The 25,229-nt window shown below is 50.3% G+C and overlaps 9 protein-coding genes across 9 annotated transcripts; 3 read left to right on the forward strand and 6 right to left on the reverse strand.

Annotated features, from left to right (window-relative positions):
* Nucleotides 1-168: 168 nt before the first annotated feature.
* Nucleotides 169-1,503, reverse strand: P174DRAFT_441681 (ankyrin repeat protein). The gene is made up of 2 exons (XM_024827378.1): nt 1,430-1,503; nt 169-1,354 (listed from the first exon to the last, which is right to left on the reverse strand). Exon 2 carries the CDS (start codon nt 1,322-1,324, stop codon nt 665-667), a length of 660 nt encoding a protein of 219 aa, XP_024682992.1. The 5' UTR covers nt 1,325-1,354; nt 1,430-1,503; the 3' UTR covers nt 169-664.
* P174DRAFT_441682 (tRNA ligase) lies at nt 1,494-4,526 on the forward strand. Its single transcript, XM_024827379.1, is given in 3 exon segments — nt 1,494-1,553; nt 1,565-1,576; nt 1,606-4,526. The coding sequence occupies 1 exon segment, from the start codon at nt 1,883-1,885 to the stop codon at nt 4,379-4,381; it is 2,499 nt and encodes an 832-aa protein (XP_024682993.1). The 5' UTR covers nt 1,494-1,553; nt 1,565-1,576; nt 1,606-1,882; the 3' UTR covers nt 4,382-4,526.
* Nucleotides 4,527-4,812: 286 nt separating this feature from the next.
* On the reverse strand, nt 4,813-6,515 carry P174DRAFT_181277 (putative Golgi traffic protein SFT2). Its single transcript, XM_024821255.1, has 4 exons — nt 6,030-6,515; nt 5,720-5,840; nt 5,339-5,489; nt 4,813-4,985 (listed from the first exon to the last, which is right to left on the reverse strand). Exons 1-4 carry the CDS (start codon nt 6,256-6,258, stop codon nt 4,833-4,835), a joined length of 654 nt encoding a protein of 217 aa, XP_024682994.1. The 5' UTR covers nt 6,259-6,515; the 3' UTR covers nt 4,813-4,832.
* A 1,490-nt stretch (nt 6,516-8,005) lies between these two features.
* Nucleotides 8,006-8,344, reverse strand: P174DRAFT_441686 (uncharacterized protein). The gene has a single exon (XM_024827380.1). It carries the CDS (start codon nt 8,330-8,332, stop codon nt 8,174-8,176), a length of 159 nt encoding a protein of 52 aa, XP_024682995.1. The 5' UTR covers nt 8,333-8,344; the 3' UTR covers nt 8,006-8,173.
* A 5,486-nt stretch (nt 8,345-13,830) lies between these two features.
* On the forward strand, nt 13,831-15,399 carry P174DRAFT_460475 (basic helix-loop-helix domain-containing protein; the record flags this gene model as incomplete). The annotated part of the gene is made up of 1 exon (XM_024829892.1): nt 13,831-15,399. The coding sequence occupies one exon, from the start codon at nt 13,831-13,833 to the stop codon at nt 15,397-15,399; it is 1,569 nt and encodes a 522-aa protein (XP_024682996.1).
* Nucleotides 15,400-15,583: 184 nt separating this feature from the next.
* On the forward strand, nt 15,584-16,047 carry P174DRAFT_181428 (uncharacterized protein). The gene has a single exon (XM_024821256.1). The coding sequence runs from the start codon at nt 15,769-15,771 to the stop codon at nt 16,012-16,014; it is 246 nt and encodes an 81-aa protein (XP_024682997.1). The 5' UTR covers nt 15,584-15,768; the 3' UTR covers nt 16,015-16,047.
* A 259-nt stretch (nt 16,048-16,306) lies between these two features.
* Nucleotides 16,307-17,560, reverse strand: P174DRAFT_420946 (putative mitochondrial 2-oxodicarboxylate carrier protein; the record flags this gene model as incomplete). The annotated part of the gene is made up of 5 exons (XM_024824917.1): nt 16,307-17,018; nt 17,117-17,206; nt 17,306-17,335; nt 17,412-17,422; nt 17,486-17,560. 5 exons carry the CDS (start codon nt 17,558-17,560, stop codon nt 16,307-16,309), a joined length of 918 nt encoding a protein of 305 aa, XP_024682998.1.
* Nucleotides 17,561-17,992: 432 nt separating this feature from the next.
* P174DRAFT_460477 (putative GPI anchored protein) lies at nt 17,993-19,280 on the reverse strand (the record flags this gene model as incomplete). The annotated part of the gene is made up of 4 exons (XM_024829893.1): nt 17,993-18,594; nt 18,673-18,688; nt 18,712-19,094; nt 19,121-19,280. 4 exons carry the CDS (start codon nt 19,278-19,280, stop codon nt 17,993-17,995), a joined length of 1,161 nt encoding a protein of 386 aa, XP_024682999.1.
* Nucleotides 19,281-19,798: 518 nt separating this feature from the next.
* On the reverse strand, nt 19,799-23,833 carry P174DRAFT_441693 (formin-mediated actin nucleation enhancer). Its single transcript, XM_024827381.1, has 3 exons — nt 23,334-23,833; nt 22,556-23,212; nt 19,799-22,490 (listed from the first exon to the last, which is right to left on the reverse strand). The coding sequence occupies exons 1-3, from the start codon at nt 23,493-23,495 to the stop codon at nt 20,199-20,201; spliced, it is 3,111 nt and encodes a 1,036-aa protein (XP_024683000.1). The 5' UTR covers nt 23,496-23,833; the 3' UTR covers nt 19,799-20,198.
* Between the last annotated feature and the right edge of the window lie 1,396 nt (nt 23,834-25,229).

The following is a 25,229-nucleotide window of genomic DNA, read 5'->3' on the forward strand; positions in this document are numbered from 1 at the left end:
GGAAGCTGCTCTGCCGCAATCACGTGCATAGTCCAGATATGGAGTAAGTAGTTGTTTTTAGCTGATGGACCCTCTACACAAAACCTTACATTGAAAGGTACTCAGAGTCCTTCAGGAGCGAACAGTCGAGTACCTGAAAATAATTTCAAGTGCAGCTTGAAAGTGAAAAGCCGAATTGGTAACTGGGCGCCTGGGAGAGTGACCATAGGTATTCACAAATTTGAAACATGGACATTCGATAAGATAGACGCATCAGCATGACAATACAATGAAGCCTGAATAGCGAAGGGCTATCGCCTCTCCTTGGATATCCCAAGGGATGTGCATACCGTCTTTCTAAGACTTTGCTGGTCTTGGCGAAGAAACCGAACCATCAAGATCTACACGAATTGGGCAGCACATACGCCCTTGTGATGACACTGAGACTCCACATCCTCATCTTGGATGATATGCGAAGTAAACGACGACTCTGTGGGTCTCCGAGTCTTCGATTGGCCAAAGCTGACTTACATCTCGGTTTCACCCTCGAGTTAGGAGGCCTTGCCAGCTTGGTAACAAGTCCCAGTGTGTGTATCCTTCGGAGCATGGTGGTAATATAACTGGGAACAGTGCTATATGGCTTATTGGTATTTGTTCTCATCATCACGTCTTCGATTCCCTTGTCTTATTCCGTTCTCCGCCGAACATCCCTGTCCTGTGTCTCAATATTGGACCCATTAAGGGCATCCATAACCAGCTGTCGTAGTTGGTTTTGTGTAGCTTCGCTGTGGAAGTCTTCCCGCGCGGCGAGCTCGTCAATCCGGCGTTTAAACTCTGGGTCAACCTGGTCTGTCCCTGCGCTCGCTTCCTCCTCCGATAATGTTCCCAGGTTGACTCTGATATTTGGCGGCAACGGAGGAGGAGCATTCAAGGCGCCTAATGATGAGCCTGCAGGAGCTGATGGAGATATGCCCATAACTTTTGCGAGGTATGCTGCGACATCGGGGAATGCGCCGTCGCTCTCAATGGTCTCCTGCGCCGTTAACCCTTCGTCGTTCCTCTTATTATAGTCCACACCTAGCTCCTCAACGAGACATTTGGCGATATCAACGTTCTCGGTCACAAATAGGCACGTCTCGCCATCCTCATCGAGAAGGTTGACGTCCACATTAAACTGTGTGACAAGAGCGCGTAGGAGGTCCGCATGGCCATACGAAGCCGCGGCGTGCAAGAGAGAGTACCCGTGCTCATCTTGACAGGATGCGATGGCTGGATTCGAGCGCAGAAGAGTCAATAGGCCCGAAGGGTTTTCGGCGGCCAGAATGTAGGGATTCGGTTGAGTCATCGTAGCTGTACAATGGCAACAGATCTGGGCCTAACGAATGAGTCAACCAAATCAGTGTCGAATCCAGACCGCACAGAAACGACTAGATCATCCAAAATTTCGTACCTGATAGTGCAGATGGGAATGGTACTGAATGTACTGAGTTGTTAACCAGAAGAAAACAGTATTGATTGAGCGGCTGGTGGTAAGTCGGGCGGTGATATATTTTATTTTTATTTTCCTTTCCCCTCTGCTGCCCCGCAAATCAGACATTGGTATGATCTCACTCGTCTTTTTTTCATTCTCCTCTTCCACAATAATCACAGTTGACTCATAAGTCAGGCAGACATTGCAAGGCTTCTTCTCGGGCACGAGGCAAGGGTAGCCTCTCACTTTCCTAAGGTTAGGGGGTCTTTTTAAAAAAAGTTTTATTCACACTCTCCCTCTAGTCATTCTGGTATCAGTCGTCCTTGGTTCCTTCCTCTTCAATTCCTCCTCCTTTCCCTCAAAAGAATCACCATTGTACACAGCTACACCTTGCAATCATACTGGTGCATCTCTATAGTGAACAATTTCAATATGGTTCAACAGGATCCTCAAGAAGTTGCGCATCTGGTCGGAGCCCTGGAGGCCTCCAGTAAGAAGAATAGAAGCGAAGGGAAGAGAACATTTACCTGCAAGAAATCGACTTTCGCCGTGGCAGGCTCAGATAACATCTCCGTTGACTCATGGAGGTTTATGGACTGGGACTACAAACGCAGCAATCTTCCGACCTATGCCCGGGGTCTGTTCACGAGCAAGAGGAAAGACGGCACTCCCGAGATTGTAGTGCGCGGTTACGACAAGTTTTTCAATATCGATGAAGTACCTACTACCAAGTGGCAAAATATCGAGACAAACACAAGAGGCCCCTATGAGCTCAGTGTGAAGGAGAACGGATGTATTATCTTCATCTCCGGCCTGGAGGACGGTTCCTTGCTCGTTTGTAGCAAGCATTCGACTGGCGTTCGCCAGGACACCAACCTGAGCCACGCTCAAGCCGGAGAAAAGTGGGTCGAGCGTCATGTTGCTTCCACAGGGAAATCCGTCAAGGACTTGGCCAGAGAGCTGCGGAGGCTGAACCTTACCGCAGTTGGAGAGCTCTGCGACGATAGCTTCGAGGAGCATGTCCTTGCCTACGATCCGGTAGCTGCAGGAATATATCTTCACGGGCTCAATTTCAACGTGCCACAGTTCGCGACATTGCCGAGCTCAGAAGTACATAAGTTTGCAGATACATGGGGTTTCAAGAAGGCCAAATACCTCGTATACGACGACATCCACTCGGTCAAGAAGTTCCTCGATCACTGCGCTGAGACCGGCACTTGGGACGGCCGCGAGACGGAGGGATTTGTCATCCGGTGCCAGCTGAGCGAAGGCGGAGGCCCGTACGGGGACTGGTTCTTCAAATACAAATTTGAGGAGCCATACCTGATGTATCGACAGTGGCGTGAATGTACCAAAGCGATCATTGCCGGGAAGTTTCCGAACATCAGAAAGCACCAGAAAATTACCGAAGAATATCTTCATTATGCTCGGAGGCAGCTCTCCCAAAATCCCAAGCTGGGCGATCTCTATAAGCAGAACCATGGAATCATCTCCATGCGAGATGGGTTTCTAAAGGAGAGAGGCTTAAAGGCATCGGATATCATCGCGATGGAAGCCGGGAAACCTGATAAAGTGACCCGAGACGTCATTCTAGCACCCATCGCTTCGCTCGGCTGTGGGAAAACAACCCTGGCTATCGCTCTAACCAAGCTTTTCGGCTGGGGCCATGTTCAGAACGATAACATCCCCAAACAAAAGAACAAACCGAAGAGGTTTGCATTCGAAATCGCCAATCTCCTCGCGGACAAACCAGTTGTGATAGCGGACCGCAACAACCATCAGAGGCGGGAGAGAGAGCAGCTCATGGAAGATATACTCCCTGGGTCTCCGGGCGCACGGTTTGTAGCTCTCCACTACGTTCACGAACCAAAAGACGTTTTACTTCCTTCAATCAGAGAGGTTACGCGGAAACGTGTCCTAGAGCGAGGAGATAATCACCAGACAATTCGCGCTGGAACGAAGAACTCGGATGAGATTATCGGCATTATGGAAGGTTTCTTGAACCGATTCGAAGGAATTAACACCGAGCGTGAACCCGACAGCGGCTTTGACCATGTCATCGACTTGGATGTTGCGGCATCTTCACGGGAGAACCTCGAAGCCGTGGTGAACGCGCTGCATTCATTCTACCCGGACCTTCTGCAGCGGGTTCCCACGTCGCAGGAACTCGACGATGCCATTACCTGGGCAATGACGGACTACCATGTCCAACTCGACCTCAGCTACAGCTATGGGTCTACAAAGCCGAGACAGAATTCAAACAAGAACAAGGGTCAGAATGGCGCTGCGCCGACCCCAGCACACGCCCAGCCCCAGGAACCTACCCCAAGCCCTGAAGCCCTAGCCCAGAAGATCGAATATTTCTGCATCTCTATCCCAACCGCCGAAGTCACCAGTCTCCTACATTCGCTCTTCCCACCTTCCACACCCCCGGAAAAGGCACGCCTGTACCATCATCTCGTCAACTCGCGCCGTCTTCAGCCCACCTTCCACGTCACCCTCATCCACCGCGCCAGCAAGTCGGAGTGCGCCGGTATCTGGGACCGCTACACCAACCAATATATTGCCAAAATGAAGGAGCAGCCGCAGGCCCAGACCGCAACCCCTGTCCTGACTCCGACTCTGGCGCCTGCGCGGGTCCGCCTCGAGCGTCTCATCTGGGACGACCGCATCATGGCGTTTGTCGCGCGCATCATGCCCCCTGAGGACCGCGAGCAGCCTGACTGGCCGTGTGCGAATCCCATCCCGCACGTAACGGTCGGCACCGCCTCGGCGGAGGTCAAGCCCAAGGAGAGCAATGACTTGCTGAAGCGGTGGCTGGAGGTTGGATCGGGCGGGGACACTGGGATTTGGGAGGCGGAGATTCCTGGTGTCAAGGTTGTGCAGGGCTCAGTGGGGATGGTGATGAGTCGGGGGAAGTTGCTGAAGTGAGATGGAGGTTCTGTAATGAGTCTACTCGAGGGACGGGATTGTCGGCTACCCGAAACTACGTATTCTTTGCTATGCATTTTCTTCACTTGTGGTAGCTTCAAGAGTAGGACTCAAACCAACGCAGTGAATACCAGCAGTTAATGAGTTATCCTTCCCATGCCTTTCGTAAGGTCACATCCGACTGTCTAAGCAATAAGTCTTCGAATAATTCGATTGACGGGTTTCCTCTAAAGTCTAATAGGTATCCATGAAGAAGGGTACGGTACATGTACAAAGTCATCATCAAATCCATCTTCATAGTAGATGTATCAGAAGCTCTCGGACCCAGACAGGTAGGCAAAGTTCATACAGTGCAGACATACGCTACGAAAGCCACAAAAATAGTACACAGTCGTCAGCAGTACAGTTCTAGCATCCAAGAATGTGAACAAAAGATGAAAAGGGAAGGATATCAGCTGGTCATCCAAGCTCCGACTCGCTGTGCCCCGAATCGTCCCATGAATTGCAGTCCGGTGCTACCCATGGGGAAATAACTGACCAGATACCAGGCCAGGGCTGCAAGCTGGAAAATTGACGAAATGAGTGTTAGGAGGGTGGAGTGGAGCTGTTTCGAGTCAAAGGTCAGCAGCAGTTCTGTAGTCTTATCACGCAAATATTCCATTGCCGTTAGATGCGGATGCTAGTGCCAAAGTGAGAGGAAAGATGGACCGTAGCAGAACAAGAAGCAGTCGACATTCAGGGGCATGGCCCAAATCGAGGTCTGTACGATGCAACCACAAGACCGAGATCTCATAACAAGGGAAGCGAAGGTGCAGAGTGATGTCATCGTAGGAATGAGAACGCTGACTTGCATATGCACCGGCAATTTATTTGCGGCAAGGGGGACATTATCAAGCCGCCAATCCCGGTCATCGCGGCAGGAATGGAGCATAGAGACGAGGAAATCAAGGCACTTACTCCGATAGCGAAGTAGAGAGTCATGGCAATCGAGCCAAAATAGGCGGCAGTAAATGGTAGCCGTGATCCCGAGGCCAAATGCTTAGCGTACGCCAGGGGTCCCATGAGGACAGCCCATGATAGTAGAAAGAGTAGAGAACCGACAGACCATCTAGGATCAAAACCGGTTGGAGTCAGTCTAAGGCACGGAACCAAGATATTCTTGTGGATGCACCGAGACTGCGATATCATAAGTCACAGCAGAGGGTACTACACGCCCCCCAGCCACGGCATGACAACGGCTGCACCGCCTCGTGCCCCTCCTTTAAGGTTGCTGGGAAGAATGCAAGGCGGGCGCAGGGTGGATAATGGTCACTGGCGGGTTCTGGAATGGGCACTTACAAAATGGCAAACTTGCGGGGTTTCAACGATAGCACTGGGAAAAGGAAAAAGCAAATCATGAAGCACACTGCGGCACCGAGGTTGCAGGCGATGAATATGAGCATCCGATCCCATCGGCTTACTAGCGAGGACAACGTTGATCAGTACGCTTGAAAAACTCAACTCAAATAAAGGTATCCGCGGCCACTAGACGTTGTGTGAAAACCGACCTAGATGCAGGAACTGAGTCCCAGTCACCTGGACCAGGCGAAGTAACCCACACAGGAGGGCGGTGATCCGGATATCTCGGTCATGAGCGAGGATGACTTACGGGCAAAGAAACCTTCTTCCTCCTCCCGTCGAGTTGGGGCTGGAAGAGGAGCTCCTGGAGCTTCGTGAGTGGGCAGTCGCAAATAGCCCTCTCCTTGGCCGAACGGATTCAGTGACTGTAATTTTGATAGAAAGGGGGTGGAGGAAGTGTTAGTACGAGCTGGTAGATCCGCATCTCTTCGAGACCAGCCCAATGAGTTGACAGAATCTCGGAACGAAGTCGTAGCCATGACTCTGATTCGGCTCAGCCTTCTGCCTCGTCAAGTCTTGTCACCTACCAAAAGATGGTGAAGAGGGTGGGGATCCCGCTGCAGACGCTATTGCTACAGCTAGAAAGGTAAGCGTCTCGCAGACCGCTGAAGAAGCCGTAGTAGAATTCCAAGCTAAGGAGAGGCCTGCAGGGACTATGCACGACGGAAACCAGTATGTGCGTGCAGATGATCTGCAGGAATCAAGAATGGGGGTGTGCGAATGCAACGCAGCCACAGAGAGAAGGAAGATCAACTAAGAGAACTGGCTCTTGATAGGGTCAACCCCAGGCGGGCCAGCTGACTATTGCACAACTGGACTAGACTCCCGAGGAGCTTGGGCACGGGGTGATGATAATCTGTCTAGCGCCGACTGAAAAATATAGCCTTTCTCGACGGCAGTTTAGTTAACGGCTCAAGCTTGTGATCGTCGTCTGCAGAGCTATGGAGGTGTACTATCAGGCTTCGGCTAATCGACAGCTGTATTTCCCCCTCCCTCAGGCAGGACGAGTCAGTGTCGCTTCCGGATGGACAGAAAGTGCGTCAAAGAAGCGCGATTCCACTATCAAGTTCAGATACCAGAGAAGCCCAAGATGGTATATGTCCGGTAAGACTGGAGAGTGCCGGGAGAACGAGAAATCAAAACACAGCTGCACGATGACGATGCTGCTCCGATAGCGTAACGTTGGAAAGGATACTATTTCGAGCGGCGAGAGTACAAAAGGCGGTCGTCGATAGGCTGCAAGATGATCAGTTACTGTCATATGACTCAGATTAAACAAGAAGGGAAGAAAGATGACGAGAGGGGAAGTAAGTTGTTAAGGAGGGGGGAGGAAGTGCGTAGTCGTTTCCCAGGTCGAGGCAGCAAAGGAATTAGTCGGACAAGGCTGCTAACTGCTACATACCTCAGGATATGATTCAGTAAATGCTTGTAAAATGTAAGCGTCTCCGCAAAAGCAGTAGAGTTCTACTATTCCTGACGACTATAGTCTCGGTGTTGAGATCTATTGGTGGTTGTTTCACCTTGTGAATCGGTGACGATAATGACCTTAGATGAGTGATGATGATAATAATAATAATGATGATGCGGAATGTTTCCCGATGGCCGCAACAGGAGCTTTGCTGGGGGAGGTTGGGCTAGCCTGAGGACTGCTGGCCAATGGGAGAGCTGGAAAGAGTGACCGGTGATCAGATGATGGAACTAAGCCCAGAAGAGCTGGCGTCACCCCCTCAGGGCTCTCTTGGCCAATCAAAGGCTGTAGATTCCATCTACTGTAGTGCTTCAATACATCTCATTGGTTGACCGGCTCATGGCTGCCCTCCATGTTGAAACTAGTAAATCATGTCCCTACCCTGTTTTATTGATAATTGATGTGCAACTGCTTTGTATTGACAGTACCATAATTGATACTGATAATAAAATATAATTGATGGAAAAGAAACCTGGATTATGTCGAATTGTTTCGGAAACTCTTTGTGAAGGATGCCCTATGAATCCCTCTGAGCAGTGGGGAAGAGCGAAGGGGACGCATCAAGCGTCATTATGGTAGATACTCCGTAACCGGATCGGAAAGCGCAAAGAGTGAGTACCTACCTTACCTTAGATAGCTTGGATAATGGTTTTTACGGTGAGGATTGCAGGTCCTACCTAGTATCGAAGCGCATCCCTGCTGCAACCTTGCTTGTCAATCGAGCTGATCTTCGCTAGAACTGCCATGGCATTACTTACATTCTGTATTCTGACGATGTATTTTCGGAAGTCATCCGAGAATAATAATTCATGCGCTAAGGGCAGATATATTCATGTAGGCGAAGTTGCATGTTGGTGGTATTGCATGGCGCTTACAGAGAACTTGTCGCACCTGTATCGATGTTGTGGTAGGTAGGACATGGGAACTTATGCGGGGAGATAGCGCATAGATTGATAGGTATTATCCGAGCTCTGTTGCTTTTGCAGAGTAAGCAGGTACGTACTTACTTTGAGAATGTTACACCCCGGAAGCCGGGCAGGCGGGAGATAGACGCATAATCTGAGATGTATCACTGCAATCGGCATTGTACCTACAGAGTACATTTATTTTCGTGGATGATCCACCCGTCCAGCGGATCTAGCGGAGATATTCTCCCTTTGACCTCATAAGAGGTTGCTACATATCTACAAATAAAATCACCATACCAATGCCCATTATATGACAGGGATGAGGAACAAAGCAGGGCAGATCGGAGCAAATCAAGGAGAGGCGAAGCAATAGCTGACGTATTACCCTGGCCTTTTGTTGGCGGAGGAGGGAGGGGAAGATATTATTCTTGGAAGTCAACCAAGATATAGAAAGCTATTTACCGAGATCTACTCTGGCAAACCCCGAACCGGGGTCTCTCGCAACCTTGGATACTGTATTGTAGTTTCCATTAATATTATTAATGACTCCTTGCAGTGACCATGGGTTGCTGATGGCCATAATCATGCAGTCCGAACCTTGACGGGACGGGACGGGCACGAGCCAGAGACCAGGGAGCTTTTCATCACAATCATCAGCCTAGTCATGGATTTCGAAAGGAAGGAAAAGGGGTAAACTGTAGATATCTGTAATATCAGTGAAAGAGGTCAAATAAAGTGATGTAAAGAGCGATGTATAGCTCTGACTGCCTACCTTGAGACTCCACTGTGGTCACCTCAGGTAGGAGGCTGGAGTGATTGAGCTTATACTGCATGAGCTTACCATTTGCGAGCCGTTAAATACCAGCTGAGGACCATGACTTCATAGTCATGGTCAACAACCAAGATCAAAAATCAGCCATTTGGCTAGTTGTAGATTCTTCTCTATCTGATCAAATATGAGTGAAAAAAGCGGGTTTGTGATGTCCATTGCTGACAGCATTCCGGTTAATAAGCTTCCCCCCGCATTCTTCTGACGACAGTATTCCAAATCATGATCTAATCGGAAAAAGATCGAGGTACGAAGCGCGACAGCCGTCGATATTCGCACACATGCCTTTCTTCGCTCGATCCTCAAAATAGTGATAAGATAGGGCGGAATATGAGAGGACAAGCCTGGTTGGACCATCAACGTACCCTTAGTGTTGTCTCTAGTGTCTAGTAGTTCGGGGTGCAGGACGCATCTCGGAAAGCGACATGATACACCACCTTGCAGGGTGTCACGGACCTCTTGGAGACTAACGAGATTGTTAGACTAAAGCAGATTACGAGGTTCAAAGCTGTGGACTGGAGACTGGGCTTAACTCCGTACTCAGCTTTTGAAGCGCTCGGACAAGCGGCGAGACAAGACAAGTGAAGGACGGATGATGAATCCTCGCAGTCTTATTGTTCCAGCTCGTCTGGGTCCAAGCACCAGTTGATACGAACATGGCAGTGACTTGCAAATACACAACCACTGCACCACTGCACCACAAGCTAGAAAGTCAAGTCTCGCGCTGAAAGTAAACGGTTGAGCCCCTCCACAGGCCACACCACATAGTGCACTGGCGATTCCTCCGGGTATGGATTCCAGCCTGTCGAAATCGTCGATCTTCCTAGTGCCTCTATACATAGATCTGAGACAAGAGACGAGATAGAATCATAGAGGAGAGAAAAGGAAACTAATGACGACGGTTGCCTTTTCACTAGCTCAACCCTTCCACATGGTGGTGTCCCACGAATCAGACATTCTTGAAACTTGATTCTCGACTCTGTATAACGAGTCTACGGAGTACTTTTCCACCCTCCATCAGTTTACCACCCCATCGGCGAGTCGGCCAAAATATTTGGGCGAGGAGCATACATGCTCTGGAGCAGAAATAATGGTCGTTGCAATGCGGTAGAATTAGTCGGCGAGATGATGTCATGTCTGCTTCGTGCGAAAGGTGAAGAGCTCTAGATCCAATTAGATCCAATATCAAATACTCACATTGCTTGATCATTCTATCTGTTCTTCGTTCGAGGAGTGATCATTCACTAGAATTATGTATAAATCATGGTCGAGAGTGGAAGGCATGGTATGTAGGGTATTCTTTTAACCCCGGCTGGACATCTGATACATTGCTACCAAGGAATTATCATGAAAGCAAGGCAGAGAGGCTGACCAGGAGAGTGAGTCATGACTCCCTTGTTGAGGACGAACAGGTGACAGCCATCGTACTGGGCTGCTCATGGGATGAATGCCGACCTTATGAAGATGGAGGGCAATAATGCCCTAATATACTTGACTCGAGATCATCCTCTTGTCCAGATCTGCCACTACTACCTCGTCGTCTTTCTCAATCCGGACAGTAACACCCTCCATACACCATCGTTCTTGTCTTTCCCCCTCCTTTGGTAAATAAATCCCATATAATGAAATTGCAGTCTGAGATTTATCGCTTTGGTTGACCCTCCATCATCACATACTTCCTCCACCAATGCCGCATCGCCACTGGTCGGTCCACACCACTCTTTATTTTTTATTTTTACTTCATTTATCAACCCGCAGAGGAATTATCTGATAAATAAATACTCTAGTAAAATCAAAAATAAAATAATAAATAAATAAATAGAAAGAATAAATAATTTTATTTTGCGGTAGATAGGCAATCAAGGTACGTAATGCTGTAGCGGCATCAAGCCTCATCGATGGACGATCGACACCCTGCATGACCATCACCGTGCTATATCAAATGAGAGCTTCCCAGGAGCGCCTCGAGAAGTCCTTAAAGCCTTCATTCCTTCATCCTTTCCATTCTGCAAAGGCCTTCGAAAAGGATCATTCGTGATTACTGATCACTCACCTCTCACAGTTATCGTCTGGATTCATTGTCCCGGTCAGAGGACAAGTGCTTTTTGTCTATCCACTATCCTCAGCACCCCGCTTGAATCCGATTCGATTCTTCTTCATGCAATTCATCATTCGCCAGAAGAGGGACCGAAATCAAATCAAACCAGTTCGCTGCAGTTCTTGCCGCGGAATCCGTCCTGATTGCTCCTTTGAGCTCGAGCCCTCTCATCCTGGCTCCCGACTTTCCCGTGTACCAAGCGGATAACCTCAAGTGACTGTAAGCCATCCATCCTAGCTGAGCCTCACGGCTACCTCTGTTTCCTTCTGGCTCTGTCTCTTCCCTGGACTCGTCTTGCTCTGCGTTCCTCTCAACGTCTTGTAATTGCTATTGCCCCTTCTTTGCCCCGGCACCAGCTTCACAAAGGGTAAGGCTCTTGCGCTTCTGCCTGTTCGCCTGATTGGGCTCTTTGGAGCTGCGGAGTTCCTCTTCAAAAACCCCCTGGCCTCATCCCACTCTCTTCGTATTCTCATGTTCTGTGCATGGAAGAGCGTCCGCTCCTAAGGGATCAGAGCTGATCTGCGCTGCCAAAACAGATCCCATTAGAGTGCTTTAATCAACACAGTTCAAGTCGTTGCTTGGTAAGTGAATATAATTTTATTTTCTTCCCGATATGTTTTCATCTCCGTCATTGGTGCCGTACCCTGGAGATCAGTTTATTATGAGGCCTGGAGAGATGCGGTCCGGGTAAAAGGTCCATGCGGGGATCCCTCCATGCAGGATAATCAACATGAGACGCGACAGGCCATGATGCCGGATGGTTACCTTCTTCCACCAAGGCAGTGTTCCGAAAGAAGACGGATTATACCTACCCCTCCTGTTGGAATGGGTATGAGTGAACCAAGGAATTCTACGCCGAATGCTAGGAAAAAGATCCCTTGCTATGGACAACATCTTACAGCATTTATCCATCTGCTGCACAACCTCGCTTGCATCAAGCTCTGCAGGGGAAACCGTCGGGAGAAACGCGAGCCGAAGCTGTTCGCAGATTTCTGCTGAAGAGCTTGTGGCAGCGCTGATTCGCCATTTCCTTGTTCGGACATCCTACCCAAGGGCTGAGCTTCAGAGGGGCAACCTAGTACTCTTTGCTTTAGGATACGGAGGTCTACCCTTTCGGACCTGGATTTCCGTCTCACACCCGCCGAAAAGCGGGCGAGAGGAGAAAGAAAGAAGTGCTTCGCTTTGCATGAGCATGATACGCAAGGGACAAGCGTTCATTACATGATCTGAAACCGGAGACACAAGAACAGCAACAAAGAGCGATCGCTGAGCACATTCGTGGATTGCGCCGTAATGAATATAAGCGGTCGAGAACTCCGCATGTTGTCGCTCTGACCGCCTTCTGGGGACAATCCTTTCCCCTCCACCCCTCTCATGCTCAGCGAGGCAAAATGATCGATCCAAATCAATGGTCCCCATATTAATAGTCGTCAATCGGGGACTGCTTTACTTCTATTAATTGGATGTATTGTTACGAGTCGTCTCTACGGATGATATTGATCAATTTGTTGCCCACCCGCCTCTCCCCGGGTTCCGCAGTCCAGTGTCCAATATTCACCAGGCTTACCCCACTGTCCATCTCCCGGGCCAGTTTGGATCTAATCACTTTATCCCCCTCACTTGAGCTCATCTTGCTCTAAGATCTGTCATATCCTCCAAGGACCGCGGGGAAAAGGAACTGAAAGAAAAGAACCAGGGACGACGCAAGAAGATAAAGGAGAGAGGCACCGCGGAGTTGTCTGCCTGCGAATACATTGCTCGCCTCGAAAGGCTCAGCCAACATTGCTTTTTTGATGGTTCTCCCTTATCGTGGCTCAACCCCCCAAATCCCGACAGACAAACCCACATCGCCTCCTCGGACCCGGTCTCTCCTCTGTCTCTGTCTCTGTCTCTGTCTCTGTCTCTCTCCGTCCCTTTCTTGTCCGCTTTGGTCTGGCCGCCGCCTCTTCTCCTTTTTGCGACTGCTTTTGGATCTCCCGGCCACAACCATCGTCACCCTTCTCTTCAACTAAATTCCTTCTGGACACGCATCCTCATCCTCCGATCCTCGATTGACTCATTTCTCTCTATCTTCCGAGTCGGCTCTCTTATGAATTATTGCCTCATAATTTTTATGTGCTTTTCTCATTTGCCTGTTGCTTATTTTTAGGGCTGCCGAGATCTGACTCATCATTCTTCGCGTGGTTGACGATCGTCGGTGTGGCCTAGTAGTAGGCTAGTACGGAGTACACCCCCCACGATACGCGCGCATTCTCCGAATCGCCCGCTTCCGAATCACATCCCTTGACCTGTTCACACAGCCACTTGTCCCGCATTAATATACCCAACTTCATCCTGCCAGCATCATTTTCTCATTTTATCCATACAAGCGTACGTATCATCATCCCTATTCTTCTCTGGGGTGTTTCCTTCATTGGCGCATGCATTGTGCAGCCCCTCACATCCACTGGATGGCTCCTTTTCTTGGAATTTAGCCAGCTGACGGTCGCCTTGCAGACAACCGACAGCTTTCATATCCACTTTACCTAAGTGATCATCACGTACCCTTCTCGATGCAATAACGAGAATTGTCGGTGCATCTCCATAGAATTACTTCATTTCGCCATTCGGGTATCCGGGATTTACATATTGTCGCAATCCCCCGCTACATCTCTGAGTCCTTCAATTCCATCGCCACTTAACTTCCGAGTACTATATTCTTCTTGAGTTGATCTCGGGGAGTCAGTCTATGCTATTTGCTCAAACGCTATGAGTGAAGCGAGCATTTTCATCAAGAGCGACCCAGACGATCACAACAACAACCACTTCATGATGTCGCAGAACGGCTACTCCATAAACAACCAATTTGGAAATTCCAACGAGGCCGTGGATCCCTCGGAGCTGACCATGCAGAACAGCGGTTTCATGTCCTACCCGTTCGGTTCACAACAGAATATGTCATCAAGCTTCAACTTTGGAAACTCGGGAATCGATACAGACGAGTTGCTGGACCTAGAAATCAACGGTCAGAATGGGCTCCCACGCGATACCAGTATGAATTTCATGCAGGACCACTCCGGTGCTGGCATCTCTATGAGTCATCCCGGCCATATGTCGCAGATGTATTCCAACACTCCTGAAGGGGCTCCGATGCACAGCCCCTTCATGCACAGTTTCAATTATGATCACTTCCGCGGTCTGAACCAGCAACAACACAATTCCTCCCATCTTCAGGGTTCCCATTTCGAGCAGAGCTATCTTAACTCCAAGGCACGCCCGAGTCTACAGGCGATCGACCGCACATCTTCCGATGGACGCAGTCCCATGACCCCTAAAACTCCAGCTTTGGGTGCCCTGACTCTTGGAACTCCGGAATCTGGTAGTTTCCCTACACAACCGATCCGTACTGGATTGCAACCACGGCATCAGAAGACTCTATCCAACCAGTGGGATGGCACTCCCGGAAGCGCTCACTCCTTCGGTATGGAGTCCCCCATTTCATCGCCGGGCCATCCCTCTCATCATGCCGCCATCTCGGAGATCCTCAAGTCTGGCAAGCATGCCTCTTTGCCCGCCAAGGTTGATACACACATGCCGGGCAGCGCCCAGGATTTGGAATCGCAAGAAGCAAAGCGTCGGCGCCGGAGAGCTTCGCACAACCTGGTCGAGCGCCGTCGGCGAGACAACATCAACGAGCGTATTCAGGATCTCTCGCACCTCGTACCGCAACATCGTCTGGAGGATGACAAGGTCCGGAAACAGCTCGTCAATAACAGTACCATGTCGGGGAACGTATCTGGTTCAAACGCAGCCACCTCTCTCCTGGCCGGCGGCAATGGCCGTCGTGCTACTGCTGGTAATATCACTATGGGTCTTCCCCTCGAGGAGAAGGAGAAGGGCCCTAACAAGGGTGACATCCTCAACGGTGCCGTGGGTTGGATGCGCGACTTGATGTGGGCTCTGCACGTTAAGCTGCAACAGGAATCTGAGCTCGCGGAGTTGATCACTAGTCTCGGAGGCACCTGGCCGTTCGAACAAACGGAGGAGGAGAAGCGCATGCGGAGTGAGATCCTGGATGCCTTGGAGAAGAATGACCCTAGCACCTTCACTTACAGCCGAGGCCCCGGGAGCGGCTTGAGAGTGCCCAAGCATACCAACTTAGCGGGCGAGCCTATTTCCCAGAACGGGGCGCTGAGCCCGCAGAGTCTCAGCCCATCCTACAACAGTGGTGGCAGCAGCAACGGCGGGAACTCGGGTCAAGCACAATACTGGAACAGCTCCGGCCATGCGGGAATGAGCTTCAAGGAAGAAGATGAGTACGCAATGGAGATGCAGTAAAGAATCTCTTCATTTCTGTGGGATCGCAACTCAGTCGGTCATTATTTCTACGAGTGCATGTCATGACATATTGCATACACAGGCGTCACACGGAGGAGGGATAGGGTTCAGCAGTTGACCGGCGTACGAAGTCTTGACATCGCGTCATTTTCGACGTTACCATCCGGATCTAATGTTTTCATCATCTGTCGCTTGTTATTCTTTGGGCTACCGAGTGTATCTGATTATTTGTTTTATATTCATGGGTTTGTCCGTTCAAGATCTATCTTGTTTGTTCTATTTCCTTCATCCTTTTCATTCTTTCCAGCTTTCCCAGACCTCGGTGTTATGTTGCATCTCGACGTCGATATCGCTGCATAGCACCGGCTTATGAATGACTGCAATGTTCTGTTCTCGGCGGTAATCTCACACCAGCAACGGTTCTCGCACCATCTGTTGATCCGCCTTGGTTTCTCTTTTTCAGTCGCCAGCATATGTTCTGTTTACATTTATATCGATACCCTATTTTCCTTTCTCCTCTTGACATACACGGCTGTCTGTGTTCTGTGCCTATTTCGGATGCTTTTCCATTACACGCGGATTTTGTTGCGCTACGGCTTTGCAATGTGCCTTTGACTGTTGTTATGGACAAGGCTGCCCTCGATGTCTAATCATTACTGCTTTATCAGTTGTTCTAATCAATCAAGGGCTTTCAAATAAGACTGTCGCAATCTTGCCTGCGTATTTGAGTATGACCTGGTAGCTAGACATTGGCCCGTTTCTGTAGGAGATGTACGCTAGCCTATTACAATCGTCACTATTTACGACGCCTTGCACCATCGTAGACGTTGCTATGTCGGTGAGACATGTCGATTCATCTAATCCTAAAACATTTTTTTGGTCTCTCATGCTAAATGAAATACATATTTTATTCGTCGCGCATCTTACGGAAAAAGTCCATGACACCCGTGAAAACGACGAGTAGAATACCACCACCGGGACCCAGACGGAGCACCTTGGGGATGAAACCCTTGTAGAGGGCACCGAAACCTTCTTCCTTCATGACGGTGCCAACGGCAGGCCAGGCCCAGTTGTACTTGGGCACCTGGCCGGCGACCTTGGGGGAGTTCTGGATGCGCGACTTGACGACGTCCATGGGGGTGTTGAGGACGGTACCGGCGATACCACCAATGGTACCGGCGATCAGGTCGTTGCGGGTCTGCTGGGACTTGTTGCCGGGTTCCGGGGCGGGCAGCTGCGCGCGGACCTGGAAGATGCAGCCGAAGTAGCCACCGTTCCAGAGGATGTGACGCCACAGCGTCGACTCGAGACCGTTGTACATGGCAAGAGGGCCCTCGGTGGCGATGATCTTGCGCACCACGTCCAGCATACCGTTGTATTTGCCCGCGGAGGCGCGGTCCTGCAGACGGATCTTGACCAGCTCAAAGGGCACGACCACGAAGGCCTCGGTGGCGCCCGCGGTGGCACCTGTCAGCACGGCCAACGACTGTGTCTGCTTCTGCACGCCGAACAGGCCCCGGTAGAACGAGCCCCAGCTGTCGTTGGCGGCGAACTTGGTCGCACGCTTGGGAGCCTCCATCAGGATGGGGGCCGAGATACCGCGGTATAGACGTGAGAATCTACTCGGAGTCAGAGGATTAGCTTCCGACATCACCGGTCATTTCCTCTCGTCTAATAAGGTTGGTATGAGTTTCGTGCATATGTGCATACGGCCTACCCTTCGTTCTTGATGATCTTGCGGAAGCAATCAAACATGCCATTGTATCTTTCCTCTGCAGCGGAGGTAGCGACGTTGGACTGAAGTTGCCTGCAATTTGTGGCACGATGACCCCATGTCAGCTGCGCTTCCTTCCAACCCGACTTCGCACGATCGCATTGGCGCGTGCAGAGTTTCCAGAGCACTTACACTCGTGTCTTGACCACATCTAATGGGTACCTGTGGAATTTTGAATCGCATTCGTTAACGGGCTAAAGTGAGGTTATGGGTGGGGTTCGACCGGGGTATCGCATACATGACAAGGATCTAGAAGCAACGAAGTTAGTACTCGAGAACATGGTAACCGATAGATCCTCGGCGAGCTCATACCTCTGAGACACCAGCGACAGCTCCAGCGGCGAACTGGTAGGCAAACGGAAGAGGCTTTTGGTTGCTAGACGACATGGTGGGCAAGCGACTATCCGGAGTGAGATAAACAAAGAAATGCTAAATGACCAGACCCAAATCAATTTCAGACACAGAGCCCAAAAGAACTATGAAAAGCCAACACAGTCCTGACACCAGCAGGGAAAGCAAAATAATTGAATGCAAGCTTGAGCCTGAAGCAGTGGTGAAGATAGTAAACGAGGTTCTGCGGTGTCGGAGAGTGTCGGTGCTTGCTCACCGGGTGTCGTCCCGATCGGGTAATATTCGCTGCCCCCATGTGCCGTCCTCAGACACCGCCCCACGGGGTCTGTTTTTCCGCATTCATTTACCCGATAACAGCCGTTGATTGTTACTTTAGAAATATTTAGGGGACAGTATATCATTCTATTGTTGTTGTCATTATCGGTGTCATTGTTATCATCGTCATAAACACATAAGTCATCAAGTAGTCTATATCCATAATATCATCATCCCTAGAGCACCAATTGCCCATATCGCCCTGATCGAGTGTCGGCTGGCCGCATTCTCGGGCTGGCTCTTGGCCAGGGTTCCGCTAGCAGATACACTTGCTACAGCGGTACAGCTGGAACCACATGCATACCCAGTTGGACAGCATCCTCCACCCACAGTGTCTGCACAGCTAAACCAGCCACTGGCGCATCGTCCCGTTCCGCTAGCCGCGCTGGTCGTTTGGGCTGGCACCACGATGGTACGACCGTCCGACGTGATGGTCGACGATGCCTTCGCAGGGCAGGACGTAGTGTCACAGTCCCGTCCGGTGCGGCAGCAGCCTCCTTCATAATAAGCAGAACAGGCATAGAACCCGGTTGGGCAGATTGAGCCTGTCTGGCTGCTCTGGGAGGTGGTGGCGGTGGAGAGGCTGGTAGGTCGAGCTGGAGGCGTCAGTCCGCCTGTTGACTGTGTTGTCGTCCTCCTGCTGCTGCTAGTGCTGCTGCTCGCGGACTGGGTTGTCTCTGGAGGGACGGTCCGAGTACCAGTGGACACTATGACGGTGGAACTCAAGGTTATCGTCACCGTGAAGACGTTGGCACCTGTGCAAATGAACATTAATCAGCCTATCACGCAGCTAAACCCGATCCGAGCCGCAGACTCAGCAACATGAAACTTACATCCGCCACTGACACACTCATAGCCAGGAATACAGCAACCGCCCCCATGGAAGCCGGACAGCTCATGTAACCCTGCTGACAGGACCCGATGACGCCAGAACAAGTCTGGCCTTGAGGACAGCAGCCAACATCACCCAACCCAGTGTCCTGGACCAGCACACAGGTATCTCCAGCGCCACAACAGCTGTCCGGCCGGTCAATCGCCGTACAAGCGAAAGTGCCAGTCGGGCACTTGAAATCTCGCCGCAACAGCGGGCTGAAGCCCATATTAATCGGCACCGACGGCCGAAATGGATATGCCCGAGGCTGGATCTCCGGTGCCTCGTGGTTGTCGTAGCTTTGAGAGCTATGCGTCTCGTTCGTGGTCAGACCAACCTCGTCTGCCCCTTCAAAGTCCCAATAATCAAAGAAAAACTTCTCCCCTCATCCTCGGACATCTTCTTGATACCGCGGATGACTGCCCCTGCGAATTCAGAGTGCAAGTCGTCATTCCGTCTGGAGAGATCCTTGATGGCTGAAATTGACGATGAGCTGCCATTCGCTGAGAAGGCATGCACTGGGATCGATGCGGGTACTAAGGCCCAGACTATGAAATGGATGGGCCACATCGATCCGAGTACCCTCTATAGCTTTGACTCGATTAGTATCGCCCATTTAGTCTTAAGACGCAGATGGAAACATCTTACAGGGCGACAATGTGGTCCTTGATCAAGCACAGGTAAATAGCTTCTGGGCTCTCAGGTGCCTATCGATAAGGTCGCCAAATAGAATGGCAGTCGAGAATCAGCCCAAACAGAGGCTTGACGACTGTAGATACAGTAGCTCTCAATTCATGAAGTCTGTATAGGCTTCTCCCTAGTATAAAAGGAAAGAAGCAAAATAAAAGAGCACTGCAGGCTTGAAACATGAAATTACTCCTCAATAAACATGTGGCTGGGGACTGAACACCTGATTCTGCTGGCAATACAGAGAATCACTACTCACCGCTTTTTAGGTATCATGAGATGCCCTCTGCCCAACCAAGGATCAAATCCATGAGCGTATGCATGTATTGGTATTACGAGAGATTAAATACCTAGAAAGGGTCTTCTAACTGCCATGGCAGGTCAATACGTCTTTCACAGTATGCACATATTCTATTCCTCGCTGAGGTAGTATAAAATTACTTGAAGCTGCAATATGTCAAAGGATGCAAGGACAATAGTATCGTCACAAGGGTCATAACACGCCGTATGAGGGCAGGGGTATCGTCAGCAACATGCAATGCTCACGCTTTCGAACAATGTAATGACAGGGAGAAAAACGCCGATGAACTGGGATAGACAGAGTACTGGCATGATAAGAACAAAGTGCAATGAGATGACTGTGGAAGCGGAAGGGAAGAGAATGAATGAAAAGTAATACAAAAATCACAAACGAGCCGCTTTGGTGCGGCCAAGTGCTCTTGAAGAGACTTGGTAGGGGTAGACGAGGTCGTTTGACGTGCTCAATGGTGTAGAAAGTAGACAAACGAACAACAGGAGCTATTATGTTGACGAGTCTACTGGGCCTTCACTTGTCGTTGGCTCGTCCTCCTTGGTATCTTCTCCCTCTCCGTTGGTTGACTCTGACGCCGAAGCCTGTGCCGAAGATGCTGTCTTTTCCTCGCCCTTGCTCGTCGAGGACGAGTCTCCATTGTCGGCGCTTGCTTCAGTGTTGTCTTCTGTTGAATCTTTGATTGAAGGCTGCTCAGCCTGTTCGGACTGGTCTGACTGCTCAGGTTGGGCAGAAGCTGCCGCTGCCGATTCCGCTTCTGCCTTCTCCATTTCCGCTGCTCGGGCTTGCTGTCTCTCCCAAACCTCCTTCCGGATACGATCATCTTTGACTCGACGTTGTCGCTCAGCTTCTTCCACGCCGCCACTCTTTTTCAGCTTTCCCTCTTGAACAAACGCACCAAGCTCTTTCTGGAAAAGCCCTATCCGACGATTCTCGAGTTCCTTCTGTCGAGCCTTTTCTGCCCTCTCGATCGCTTCTAGTCGCGATTCATGATTAGGCTGTAGTGCGCGAACCTCACCCAGAACGCCATCCTTCGCCTTCATGGGGTCGACGGCTGGGTCAATAACCACGTTGCGCGAGGTGTTTCGCAGAGCAACGCCTCCGTTGACATTCTGCTGCAACGCCTGCTGTTTGGTAGCCTGTTCAACTAGAGCAAAAGTCTGAGCGGCCTTCTCGAGATCATCTTCAAGATCCGCGGCCAGATCTTCCTGCATGGTTAATTGATCGCGTTCCTCGCACACAAGCTGGAGCTCCTTCTCCCAAATCCTCGTCCAAATTGGTTTCTCCCGCTTCAGGAATTCTTGCATCTTCTTCATCTCCTTGGTGACGGCGCTAATTTCTTTGCTGACGCTTTCTAGCTGCCTTGGGAGGGGTCGGACTCCACGTGATACCACGTCTTTACGAAGATCTTCAACCAAATCCTGAAGGTCGTCGACGCGCCCAACGAGTCGTTCCGACTCATCTGCGAGTTCTTTCTTGCCGGCGTTGACACGGGCACGACCAGCATCTCCTTCATAGGACGGCACGGCAACATCTGCAGCTGCAGATTTCACACCATTTGCCTTAGCACGAATCGCATTCATGGAGCTGGCAATATCCGACGAGAAATTCGAGTATGTCTGCCGTAGCACTGCAAGGTCACGCTTCAGACTCTGAAGCTCAGCCAGTTGGCTGCTACTTCCAGTAATAGGGCCCTTCCGAGCGGTTCCATCTGGAAGAGAAGTCGGAATTGAGACGGGGGGCGCGGCGGCCAGACGCGCAATCTCCTTTGCGGCCTCTAACTGACGGTCTGACACGCGCTGGATGATACTTTCTTGTCCTTCCAGAGAACCTTTAACGCCTTCAATCAGACGACGAACTCCTCCAAGCTCATCATCGAAATGTTTCTTGACCTCATCAAGTATATCCACATTTAAGACAAGAACCGATCTATCTTTGACGTCATTCAAATCTTCCAATTCATGCCGCACCCCAGAGATCGGGTCTTGAATATAAATCTCTGGCAGATCAACCCCGTTGTTGTGCGTGTTCCACGCAAATTTCTCAATGAACGCAAGCTGCAGTCTACCGATGGTCAAACCGCTGTAGCCTTCCGGAAGAACATACTTTTTGATCTTGCTTTTGTATTGTAAAAATAAGGTAAGTTCTTTTCCGGGGGACGGCTGTTCAGATGCAAACTGCGAGGTCTGCGGTGGAGTTGATACACCGGTAGACGGTCGTTGCATGATTGAGCTTGGTGTGCCCGGCGCTGCTCCTTCATTGGGTATGGAAGAATCCTTGGTCGGTTCAAATGCCTCTGCCAGGGATGGCTCCTCGGCGGACTGAGGAAGCCCAGGCTGTTTTCCGGCAACTGTAGCGCTATCGACCGTATCATCTTCAGATCGGGGTGGCACTTTGTCCGGACGTATTTGGGACGCAACGGAAGCATTTGCCTGAGACTCTGTCGGAGATGCGGTGCGAGCCTTGGTGAGCTCGCCCTCTCCTCCTTGCGCAAGGTGAGAGGATGGCAATGGCTTCGCAGTTTTGCTTGGGGTAACCGCATCTTGCGGACGATTCATCGACCGTTGTCTCCCGTGTGCATAAGACCCTCGCAAGCGTACTGCATTCAAAGATTCGCGGACATCACGACCGCGATTTGGGACAGGAGAATTTTGTGTTGGCAGAACAGGGACACCATTTGTCGATGCTCCCAAATGTTTCTGTATCTGGTAGGCAGAAAACCGCCGCGAGGCTCGTCTTTCCAGTTCTCCACTTCTTTGGAGGGCACCCAAAGCATCGTCCTGCTTGGGGGAGGGGGCGGAGGGGGAGGAGTAGGATAACCAGAGAAGTCGGGTGAAGGCATGGCTACCTTGGAGGAAGTTTCGGTCTCAGGTTGCGATGGCTGAGATAGGATCTGCTGCGCCTCTCGTCTTGACGCTTCCCTCTCCGAGTAGCTAGTACCCCTCGTGTCGCTTGAAGGCTGCACTGTAGAACCAGCATGAGCCCCGCCGGACTGGTCTTCGAGTGAGCCATTGCTTCCATGCCGACGACTACTTGGCCTTTTCGGCGAACTGGCGGTGGCTGCGGCTTCCTCATACATCTGGTTTATAACAGCACTCCCCGAGCTTGCCTGCCGACCAGGTAAGGGCCGGCTTTCTTCCCTTTGCTGCCGCGAGCGCAAGCGAGCCTGCTTCTTCTTGAGACCATGGAGGAGGTTGATAATTATGTCACGAATACGAGGCAGATATCGATCGAGGCTCTGAGGAGACGCGTCCTGGCTCAGTGTATCTTCGAGGATTGTGCGGAGGAGGTCAGGCACTGGGCCCAGGTCGGAGGTATCAACACCAATCGCATTGAAGGCGCGGCAGGCTAGGTTAAATTCATAACCCAGTCGTACATAGACGTCTGAGACTTCATTCTCAGACGCCTGCCTTCGAGACCATTGAGTCAAGGTCTCCAGTAGTTGTTTTGTAGCGACAAGGAGATGGGTGACACTTTTCTCGATTTGGGAAATTTGTCTATCGGGCTGTGAGGATTTGAAGGGAGAAAGCGTCGTTAGCATAAACAAGGGCAGAAAAACAAGAAACCAAGCCAGTATGTCAAAAAAGCACAGTTGGAAAGCACGACAGAGGGAACAATAAGCTTACCACAACAGTCCTTGACGACTGAGACCTGCCCGAGCTGGATGAACTGCGTGGTGCGGAAGACTGCGAGGTCATGGCGGAATCGGCACTGCTCGCAGACCCAGCGGGAACGTGTCGAGGTGGACTTCGCTGGGAGCGAGACGAACCGCTCAAGGTAGACTGCATTCGTTGGGACACTGTGGGAATACCTTCCTTTAAACAGCACGGGCAACAGGGCAGTATTCCGGTGAAGTTGTAGGACCAAATCCAAGTCGCCGAAAGGGAAAGGGAGGGGGCCAACTGACACCTGGAGAGGGCGTGAGGTGGGAAGGGAGAGAAAGTCACTGGAACACCGTAATTACGTGAAGATGAAGGAAACAAAGTCAAGGGAAGTGTAACGAGTGAGACGAACAAGCCCCAAAATCATACCAGCCACCACTTGTGGTGGATTAGCAGATTGTCCTCAATGGTGGACTGTGATCAATGCTGATCGTCTTGGGCCGTAAGTCCGCACGGCGCACCTATCTTGTAGAGTGACAGTATTAATATATCTAGGTAAGATAGTAAGTAGACTAACTTCCGATCTTGTGGATTTTAGTGGTTAGATTACTGGGACTGTCGATGATTAGGCGCTTCTCAAGGACATGACCCTTGCCTGAGGCCACTAATAATATCAGCCTAACTCATCCGTTTTAGAAACTACCTTACGGTACCTACCTTTCTAGGGTTAGGTACCTTCTGTAACTTACCTATTAGAATTGGGGGCCTCAAGAGGGAAAGTTTTAGCTGCTTCCCTGAGCTTTTTGAAACACCAGCCTCCGCCTTTCTTCCACGCAAGGACAATGACGATAGCCAACTCAAAGCAATCTCGTGAGAGTTGTAGTTTATCACTCCATAAGGGCAGTCTATATAAGTGATAAAACTGGTCGGAGTACTTTCATAGGTAGCTCTTATTTAGCGTACGACCAGTATGTGCACGGGTGGAGATAGCACATGTGCTTAGAGTAAGGTACCTACCCATGTGTGGCCTTGTCATCTTACATTAATTACAGACACCTTGAACCTGCTCTTCCTCTGTATGGGTATATCGCTCTCGTGAGGCAGAGAATGGCGAGGTGATATTACTGAAGCAGAGCTACTCCTTGGACAAATGTGAAGCAGCAGATTGTCGACATGGAGACTGAATTACCAAATGCGAGTACCTAGATGAGCTTATGGTAGGATTGCCAACTACTCCGTAGACTAAGGTACTTTTAACAGTGCAAAAGCAGTACTTAGCGAGGCAGGCACAAATGACTTGTGAATTGTCAGCCCTTCAGTTAACTATTCTATGTCGATCGCAAAACAGTGAAATAAGGTACTCTGTATGGTTTCAAGGTTAGTATAGCCATGAAATCTATCTTTGTATAATTTGAAAACATCAAGCACAGTGTAGCAAAACAACTTATCCGACTCCCGGTTATTGTATGGGAAGTTATAGTAGACACCATTCAGGCATCCACAGCCCTCTCAGAATCACACTATTCTCATTCTCACTACTTGCCCACTGAGCGTGGAGACCAAAGAGAGACCCTTAGGTTTAGAGACTTTGGAGCAAGTGATCTATATCTTATGAGATACCTATCTGCTAGCGATCAACCAAGGATACTTTATGCTTATTTTTCCATTCCAGATCCCTCGATCCCTCGAAATTTGCGGCTGTCATCGACATCATCATGCCTTACGTATCTGGAACGGTGATGAAACTATCCACCGTCATCATTTTCATTCCTAGCGGAGTGGAAGGAGCTTGGTCTTCAGAGCTCTCTGGGTCTAAGGTGATTCGGGAGAGAGTACGGAGTACGAGAAGCTACCTAGGTAGAATAGTGTGTGCGCAGCGCAGTAAAGTCTCACCTGTGCAGAATTTTGGAGCCTTGGTGC

Source organism: Aspergillus novofumigatus (genome assembly GCF_002847465.1).
Source record: "Aspergillus novofumigatus IBT 16806 chromosome Unknown P174scaffold_4, whole genome shotgun sequence".
NCBI lineage: Eukaryota > Fungi > Ascomycota > Eurotiomycetes > Eurotiales > Aspergillaceae > Aspergillus > Aspergillus novofumigatus.